Source organism: Coenobita brevimanus, chromosome 17 (genome assembly GCF_032717465.1).
Source record: "Coenobita brevimanus isolate Jiangsu-jjx chromosome 17, ASM3271746v2, whole genome shotgun sequence".
Lineage (NCBI taxonomy): Eukaryota > Metazoa > Arthropoda > Malacostraca > Decapoda > Coenobitidae > Coenobita > Coenobita brevimanus.
The window spans coordinates 39,406,355-39,416,354 of record NC_136970.1 but is presented as its reverse complement, the minus strand read 5'-3'; the positions used below and the strand labels follow the sequence as shown (position 1 = coordinate 39,416,354).

The window sequence follows — 10,000 nt, the reverse complement described above, 5'->3', positions numbered from 1 at the left end:
GGGGTGGCTACAAATAAACATCCCCCACTCTCATATACCTCTCCCTTCCGTCCCTCCTGCTCATCACTGGTCTGCCTCTCCCCTTCACCCTACCTCTCTTACTCCATCTCAAACTTGGTCTTCCCCTCCCCCTTCCCCTCCCCTTCCCCCTCTTTCTCCCCTCCCCCTCAGTCATGCTCTTCGATTCTCTGTTCGTTTTAACCATCCGTAAAATCTAGGACAGCAAATTAGCAGGGGACAATGCGACACGGAGGCGATTTGTTTGTGGCCAGCCCCCACGGGATTAAGGCTTCAGGTATATATATATAGATAGATAGAAGAAGGAACCAAAGGCCAGAAGTCCGAGAAAATTGTTCCCTCCAAGAAAAAATAAAAACAAAATAACAGAGAGCGAAATTAAAGTGGACAGGTAAATATAAAGGTAAATATAGGTAGGTAGGTAGGTAAGTAGGTTGGTAGGTAGATGAAGAGACAGGTAGATGGGTAGGTAGGTAGGTAGGTCGGTAGATGAAGAGACAGGTAGAAGGGTAGGCAGGTAGGTAGGTAGGTAGATGAATAGACAGGTAGATGGGTAGGTAGGTAGGTAGGTAGATGAATGGACAGGTAGATGGGTAGGTAGGTAGGTAGGTAGATAAATGGACAGGTAGATGGGTAAGTAAGGAAGTAGGTAGGTAGATGAATAGACAGGTAGGTAGGTAGGTAGATGAAGAGACAGATAAATGGGTAGGTAGGTAGGTAGGTAGATGAAGAGACAGATAGATGGGTTGGTAGGTAGGTAGGTAGATGAATGGACAGGTAGATGGGTAAGTATGTTATGAATCCATATTTTCATTACAAATCATAATAGATAGATAGATAAATAGATAAATAGACAGAGCTCCAAGCAAGCCTGGGAAAGGGAAATGATCTTGCAAGTTAACTGAGGAAATGTTGACCATACACAGGAAGTAGCAAGTCAGGGGATGATATAGGTAGTGTGTCAGCGAGATAGCATACGAACAAAGCCTAGTGACCATACACACACATACTCACGCACAGGTTTCTAGAACTTTCCAACCACAGTGTAACACACATGACACGACCCCTGCTACACCAGAATTTAGGAAGCAGAGCTCAGAAGGCTAGCATTAGAACCGACAGGTAGTGGAGAGAGTGAACAAGAATAGGGGCCCAACTAGACTTACTTATTATATTGTCTCTGTAAGACATACCCTGCTCAACTTAGATTTTCTCTGAAGATAATAAATTAAGATCAACTCACTGTATTCATCTTTAATTCCTACTACAAGAATCGAGTGACATTTGGTGGCAGCGGTGGGATAAAATGTCACTCTCGATTCTTGTAGTAGGAATTAAAGATGAATACAGTGAGTTGATCTTAATTTATTATCTTCAGAGAAAATCTCAGTTGAGCAGGGTATGTCTTACAGAGACAATATAATAAGTAAGTCTAGTTGGGCCCCTATTCTTGTTCACTCTCTCCACTACCTGTCGGTTCTAATGCTAGCCTTCTGAGCTCTGCTTCCTAAATTCTGGTGTAGCAGGGGTCGTGTCATGTGTGTTACACTGTGGTTGGAAAGTTCTAGAAACCTGTGTGTGAGTATGTGTGTATGTGTGTGTATGGTCACTAGGCTTTGTTCGTATGCTATCTCGCTGACACACTACCTATATCATCCCCTGACTTGCTATTTCCTGTGTATGGTCAACATTTCCTCAGTTAACTTGCAAGATCATTTCCCTTTCCCAGGCTTGCCTGGAGCTCTGTCTATTTATCTATTTATCTATCTATTATGATTTGTAATTATAATATGGATTCATAACAGGTATGTAGGTAGGTAGATTTAATAGATAGGTAGATGGGTATGCAGGTAGGTAGGTAGGTAGATGAATAGACAGGTAAGTAGGTAGTAGGTAGGTAGGTAGATGAGTAGGTAGGTAGGTAGGTAGGTTGATGATTAGATAGGTAGGTAGGTACAGTAGGTAGGTAGATGAAAAGACAGATAGATGGGTAGGTAGGTAGGTAGGTAGATGAATAGACAGGTAGGTAGGTAGGTAGGTAGGTAAGTAGGTGAATAGACAGGTAGATGCGTAGGTAGGTAGGTATCTATCCATCTATCTATCTATCTATCGCCAGACGCCTTAATCCCGTAAAGGGTGGCCACAGACAAATCGCCTCCATGTCGTCCTGTCCCCCGCCATTTCACTGCCCTGCTCCCAGCTCACACCCCCCTCTCTCATATACCTCTCCACTCCATCCCTCCATCTCATCCTCGGCCTCCCCTTCCCTCTCACCCCCTCCACCTCACTCACATACACTCTCCTCGTCAGTCTCTCACTCTCCATCCTCTCCACATGGTCATTATTTCATCCTTAATTACTTACTTAGAGTCATTAAGGTGATTAGAGCTTGGCACAGCGCTGATAATGAGTTAAATGGGGGTAATTACTGAGAGAGAGAAAGAGAGAGAGAGAGAGAGAGAGAGAGAGAGAGAGAGAGAGAGTGGACGAATGTGAAAATGAGCCAATTCAAATCCCACACAGAAATCATTTAACCCCACCCTAGCCTACTTTAAACCATGCCTACCTGACTACCCTACCTCACCCTGCCTTACCATACCACACCCTACCTTACCCTGCTGAGCCTCACCCTACCCTACCCTACTTTAAGGCATTGCACACATGTAACTTAATCTAATATAACGTAACAATTAAACATACACTAACATAAGTCTACTGTATTATTATTATTATTATTATTGATTTTATTATTATTGTTATTGTTATTATTATTATTATTATTATTATTGATTTTATTATTGTTGTTGTTATTATTATTATTATTTTTATTATTATTATTATTATTATTATTATGAGTGCTTTTATTATTATTATTATTATTATTATTATTATTATTATTATTATTATCATTATTATTATTATTATTATTATTATTATTATTATTATTATTTTTGTTGTTGTTGTTGTTGTTGTTGTTGTTGTTGCTGTTTTTATTATTATTATTATTATTTGGAAACTCCCTGTACTGTTGGTTGCAGATGATACTGTGTTGTTGAGTGAAGACGAAGGGGAGCTGCAAGGCTTGGTGGATGAGTCTGGGAGAGTGTGTAAGAAACGGAACCTAAAGGTGAATGTAGGGAAGAGTAAAGTGATGGTCTTTGAGAGAGGTGAAGTCAGTGAATGTACAGCGAGGTTGGATGGTGAGGAATTGGAAAATGTGATTACGTTTAAGTACTTGGGTAGTGTGATGAGTAAGGATGGAGGTTTGGAGGGTGAAGTGCGTGAAAGGGTACAGCAGGGAAGAAAGGTTGCTGGTTCTTTGAAAGCAGTGATTAGAAACAGGGAAGTGAGTATGGAAGTGAAAAAGTTACTACATGACTGTATTGTGATACCAACTCTAACGTATGGAAGTGAAGCTTGGACGTTGTTGGAAGGACACAAGTAAAGAGTGAGAGCAGTGGAAATGAGTTATTTAAGAGGAGCCTGTGGAGTCACATGGAGAGACAGGCTGACAAATGAGGATATAAAGGAGCGTTGTGGTGTTGATGTGGATGTGATAGGAAGCGTTATGAGGAACACACTGAGGTGGTTTGGCCATGTGGAGAGGATGGAGGGTGAAAGACTGACGAAGAGAGTGTATATGAGTGAGGTGGAGGGGGGAAGAGGGAGGGGGAGGCCGAGGGTGAGATGGAGGGATGGGGTGGAGAGGTATATGAGAGAGGGGGCTGTGAGTTGGGAGCAGGGCAGTGAAATGGCGGTGGACAGGGCGACTTGGAGGCGATTTGTTTGTGGCCACCCCAAACGGGATTGAGGCGTCTGGCAATAGATAGATAGATTATTATTATTATTATTATTATTGTTATAATAATAATAATAATTATAATTATAATAATAATAATAATTGTAATATTATTATCATTACTATTAATATTATTAATATTATTATTATTATTATTATTACTATTATTATTATTATTATTTTTATTATTATTATTATTATTATTATTATTATTATTATTATTATTTTTATTATTATTACTGTTACTGTAATTATTATTATTATTATTATTATTATTATTATTATTATTATTAGGGTGAGGAGGGCTGGCATGACCCAACCCGTGTGGACTCGGCCTGGGTGACGTTACGCATATCAGACGTGAATGACAACGCGCCCACCTTCACCTACGCCCACACCGCCCACACCGCCCAGCTCCTGCACGCCCAGCACCCCGCCCAGCCCCTCGCCCGCGTGACAGACCCCGCCCACGCCCACATCACCTTAGCGGAAGACTCACTGACGCCCACACTGCTGGTTACCTTCACCGCCCACGATGCCGATGAGGTGAGAGAGAGAGAGAGAGAGAGAGAGAGAGAGGGAGAGAGAGAGACAGTGATTTAGGTAAGTAGAGATAGACAGTTAGATATGTTGGTAGGTAGGTAGGTAGGTAGGGAGAGAGAGAGAGAGAGAGAGAGAGAGAGAGAGAGAGAGAATGTAGGGAAGTAGAGATAGACAGTTAGATATGTAGGTAGGTAGGGAGGGAGGTAGAGAGAGAGAGAGATAGACAGATAGATAGATAGATAGAGAATATAGGTAAGTAGAGATAGACAGACAGTCTTGTAGGTAAATAGATAGATAGATAGATAGATAGATAGATAGATAGACATGTAGGTAAGCAGAAATAGACATGAAGGTAAACAGAGATAAAGAGACAGATAGATAGGTAGATAGACAGATAGATAGATAGATAGATAAATAGATTGATTGACGGATAGATAGATAGATAGACAGATAGACAGACAGATAGACAGACAGATAGATAGATAGATAGATATATTGATTGATGGACAAATAGATAGATAGATAGATAGGCAGATAGATAGATAGAGAGAGAGATAGAGAGATAGACATGTAGGTAAGTAAAGATAGATATATACAAGTAGGAAAATAGATAGATAGATAGATAGATTGATTGATAGATAAATAGAGAGAGAGAGATCAATAGATAGACAGCCACACATACATCCACATACATACGACTGGCTAATATTCTTCCTCACCCTCTCGCAAAAAAAAAAAATGTATGAAGTTAAGGTATTATTCATTTTAAGGTATTTTGCATTTTTAAGTATTTTGCATTTTAAGGTATTTTTCATTTTAAGGTATTTTTCATTTTAAGGTATTTTTCATTTTAAGGTATTTTTCATTTTAAGGTATTTTGCATTTTAAGGTATTTTTCATTTTAAGGTATTTTGCATTTTTTATTTTTCATTTTAAGGTATTTTTCATTTTAAGGTATTTTTCATTTTAAGGTATTTTTCATTTTAAGGTATTTTTCATTTTAAGGTATTTTTCATTTTAAGGTATTTTTCATTTTAAGGTATTTTGCATTTTTTTTTTTTCATTTTAAGGTATTTTTCATTTTAAGGTATTTTTCATTTTAAGGTATTTTTCATTTTAAGGTATTTTTCATTTTAAGGTATTTTTCATTTTAAGGTATTTTTCATTTTAAGGTATTTTGCATTTTAAGGTATTTTGCATTTTATTTTTTTTTTTTTCATTTTAAGGTATTTTTCATTTTAAGGTATTTTTCATTTTAAGGTATTTTTCATTTTAAGGTATTTTTCATTTTAAGGTATTTTTCATTTTAAGGTATTTTTCATTTTAAGGTATTTTGCATTTTATTTTTTTTTCATTTTAAGGTATTTTTCATTTTAAGGTATTTTTCATTTTAAGGTATTTTTCATTTTAAGGTATTTTTCATTTTAAGGTATTTTGCATTTAAGTCGAATTTCTGAGAGGCAGCTGATTTTTTTTTTTTTTTTAACATATATAAGTACTTTGGGCATAAATCTTTTCCATGTCACCTTAATTGTGTGCAGTATGGCAATCTAAACTCAGGGCCATACACTTCAAAAAGGGTAAATGAGACTGGGTTTATTATTATTATTGTTATTATTATTATTATTATTATTATCATCATCATCATTTATTACTACCATTATTATTATTATTATTATTATTATTATTATTATTTGTGGTAGGTGGGGGCGCTCACCATCCATTCATTCGATGTAATGCTGCTCACGGATGTCTGCCTTTTCCTTTCCTCCATCCATTCCTTCCTTCCTCTTCTGTCATTCTTTCCTTCATTCTTTCCTCTTCCTTCTGCCTACGGGTGACTTTACACTCCCTCTTTTGTCTTTCTTTCCTTCATTCTTTCCTCTTGCTTCTGCCTGTGGGTGACTCTACACTGAGTGACAAGCCAAATGGTTTCCTGTACACCAGGAAACCATTTACTACACTGGGTGGTAACCATATAACCAAATTATGGCGCCTGGTGGTTTAGTGGGTAAATAGGGTGCTGCAATCGGATTGAGCCGATGCAGGTTTATATCCAAGGGATGGTTGGGGTTTATTGCTCATGTAATGCCACTCAGGGATGAGTGAGGCTGGTCACTCTCATCTTAACCTGCCACGTGCCAGCAGACTTTGGACTCTCATGGAGCCGTGTTGCTGGCCAGTTTTCAACTTTTTTGTTTTTGCTAGATAGGTTAGAAATGATGAGAAAACCTGGAGAACAACCATAAAAGTACTCACAGGAGCCATTTAGGTCGATTTGGAGGTCGATTCTCCCTGGTCAGGCGGCTGAAAACTTCACAGTAACCCCCATAGACTTCATCGCCCCCCCCCCCCGCTGCCACAGAGCGAGAGGTGGCAGAAGCTCTGCATTTTCCTCATCGATAACTATGCTATTCGAGCCAAGGACACTTGTTGGGTATATAGATGATAAAGGAAGTGTCCCCAAGCATAATTATGTACACCGGAGCATTATGACAAGAGAGTGAGTTGGATTGCCTAATTTGAATTTTTGAATTTTGGCAAATATGGTATATCAAATTGCTGAAGTACTCGTACATGTACGTCACTGGCACTGTCCGCGCATATAGGGGCTGGCCGACGTACAGGGCAAGTTAAATGTCAGGATCAACTTGCCTAGCCCCGGGCTCCTGTGCCTCTTGTGGGGCAGCACTGGATTAGATGGTGAGTAAATGAATGAATTATTATTATTATTATTGTTATTATTGTTATTATTATTATTATTATTATTATTATTTATTTTTATATTATTTCCTACACTCCTCATGGGGCAAGACAGAATTAGATGATGAATGAATGAATGATGATGATGATGATGATGATGATGAAGATGATTACCTCTGCTCTGTATGACAGAGCTGGAATGAAAAGACAAAGATTAACTCAATAAGCATCACTTGACACTTCACAATCACCATAGTAATACACACACACACACACACACACACACACACACACACACACACACACACACACACACACACACAAAATACTTTAGATTATACCTGCATCACCTCAGACCCTCCACTATATAAGTTATTAACACTCTCTCTCTTTTTTTTCTTTCTCTCTCCCTCTCTCTCTCTCAGGACGGTACAGGAGTGATACGGTATATGGTGGACCCAAGCAGCGACCCGTACCAGCTGTTTGACGTGAGTGAGGGTGGGGGTGAGGTACAGCTGGTGAGGGGGCTGGACAGGGAGGCAGCACCCACACACACCCTCCTGGTATGGGCGGTGGATGATGGTACCCCGCCCAACACTGCCACGGCTACGCTGCAGGTGGGTGGTAGTGGTATTGGTGGTGGTAATGGTGGTAGTAATGGTGGTGGTTGTAGTAGAAGAGGTAGTAGTAATGGTGGTGGTGGTGGTGGTAATAGTTGTAGTAGCAGTAGTAAGGTTGTGTTAGATGAGGTTTGGAAAGAACTTGATAGAACTGTGGCGTAGATGAATGGGTGAAAAGGAATATATTGAAGGAAGCATTGATGTAATATGCACTCGTGAGCTGAGAAGGAGTTTGTGAAGCGATGAAGGAAATTTTGAAACAATGAAGAAAATTTTGAAGCAATGAAGATTTTGGAGCGATGAAGGAAATTTCGAAGCATTGAATGAGATTTTGAAGCGATGAAGGAAATTTTGATGTGATGAAGGAGATTTTGACGCGATGAAGGAAATTTTGGAGCGATGAAGAAGATTTTGAAGCGATGAAGGAGATTTTGATGTGATGAAGGAAATTTTGCAGCGATGAAGGAAATTTCGAAGCAATGAATGAGATTTTGAAGCAATGAAGGAAATTTTGATGCGATGAAGGAAATTTTGATGTGATGAAGGAAATTTTGATGCGATGAAGGAAATTTTGATGTGATGAAGGAAATTTTGATGTGATGAAGGAAATTTTGATGTGATGAAGGAAATTTTGATGCGATGAAGGAAGTTTTGGAGCAATAAAGGAAATTTTGAAGGAGATTTTGAAGCAATGAAGGAGATTTTGAAACAATGAAGGAGGTTTTGATGCGATGAAGGAAATTTTGGAGCGATGAAGGAAAGTTTGAAGTGGTGAATGAGATTTTGAAGCGATATAGGAAATTTTGATGCGATGAAGGAGATTCTGAGATGTGGAAAAGGAATATAGTGAAGGAAGCATCGACGTAATATGCCCACGTGAACTGAGAAAGTGAGATTCTGGAAGCGACTGAATGGACATATTGGAAAGAGAAGACTTGTAGCTACATGGAGAAGAGTCGAACCCAGTACTGGCGAGAGAGCAGGGAAGGGAAGGGAAAGAAAGGGAAGGGAAGGGAAGAAAAGGGAAGGGAAGGGAAGGGAAGGGAATGGAGGGGAAAGGAAGGGAAGGGAGAGGGAAGGGAAAGGAAGGGAAAGGGAAGGGAAGGGAAGGGAAGGGAAGGGGAGTGATTGAGGGAGAGTATCATAAACCCAATGCACGCCTGAGACCCATCTGTCATAGCCACCCACCCTCTGTGTCACAGTTCTGGGTAGCGAGAAAGTGCCTGCCAGATAGATAGATAGATAGATAGATAGGTATATAGATAGATAGATTACTGTTGTCCCAGGCTCATCTGACGTGTATCCTATTGACTGTCGGCTGATTTTTCCCTTCTTCTGCGGTCTACCATCCTTCTTTCGGGGGACAGGGAGAGGGTTGAGGGACTGGAGCAGCCTATTTACACCACTGCCACCCCAGATCCACACCACACACACTACAGACTCACCCAAGACACACCACCAATACCCCTCACCAATCAGACCCCAATTAGTGTGAAGCCCATAAAAGTCTATGGTCGCAGCTTGCCATATTTCATCAACTTCAAAACGGTACAGTGACTCATTCAGCCAGTCAGCGAGTGAATGACACAGTTAGGGACACACTCTGGATTTGGCCGCCTCTGTGGGTGATGCAGGAAATATATATAACAAAAGCCTAACATGAATGAAAATAAGAGAGAGAGAGAGAGAGAGAGAGAGAGAGAGCGCAAGGATAAAGTAACAGCATGAAGAGGGACAGAAAAAAGAAATTACAGCATCAAAAAATTAAATGACAAAATTATTTCAGGTGAAGGTGAGAGACGTGAACGACAACCCGCCGTTCCTCAAGTCCCCAGGCGAGGTGAAGGTGCGGGAGAACGGCCCCGAGGGTGAGCTGGTGTGTAGGGTGACGTTCGGGGACCCTGACGACTGGACGATGGGACACGGACCGCCCTTCTTCGTGATTATGGACCCAAGGGCGCCTCTGTATATCAGGAGGGCTTTCACTGTTACGTTGGACCCTAGTAAGTCTCTTATATTTAGCAGCAGTATTAAAAATCAAGAGTGAGAGACTGACGAGGAGAGTGTATGTGAGCGAGGTGGAGGGAAGGAGAGGGAGGGGGAGGCCAAGGTTGAGATGGATGGATGGAGTGAAGAGGTATATGAGAGAGGGGGATGTGAGCTTGGAGCAGGGGAATGAAATGGCGGGGGACAGGGGGACATGGAGGCGATTTGTTTGTGGCCACCCCTTACGGGATTGAAGCGTGGCAATAGATGGACAGAGTACAATTAATAGATTTTTTTTTCTCTTATATAAAATCTGATAATTGTTTTATTA

At 40.2% G+C, this 10,000-nt stretch overlaps 1 protein-coding gene across 1 annotated transcript in view; it reads left to right on the top strand.

The window, feature by feature from the left end:
- LOC145391157 (putative neural-cadherin 2) overlaps positions 1-10,000 on the top strand; it is a 93,100-nt gene that overhangs the window by 23,730 nt on the left and 59,370 nt on the right. Inside the window, exons 12-15 of the mRNA XM_080265836.1 lie at positions 4,112-4,205; positions 4,281-4,363; positions 7,489-7,680; positions 9,470-9,686. Of these exons, the coding sequence (XP_080121962.1) occupies positions 4,112-4,205; positions 4,281-4,363; positions 7,489-7,680; positions 9,470-9,686 (586 nt within the window). The remainder of the gene's footprint in view (positions 1-4,111; positions 4,206-4,280; positions 4,364-7,488; positions 7,681-9,469; positions 9,687-10,000) is intronic.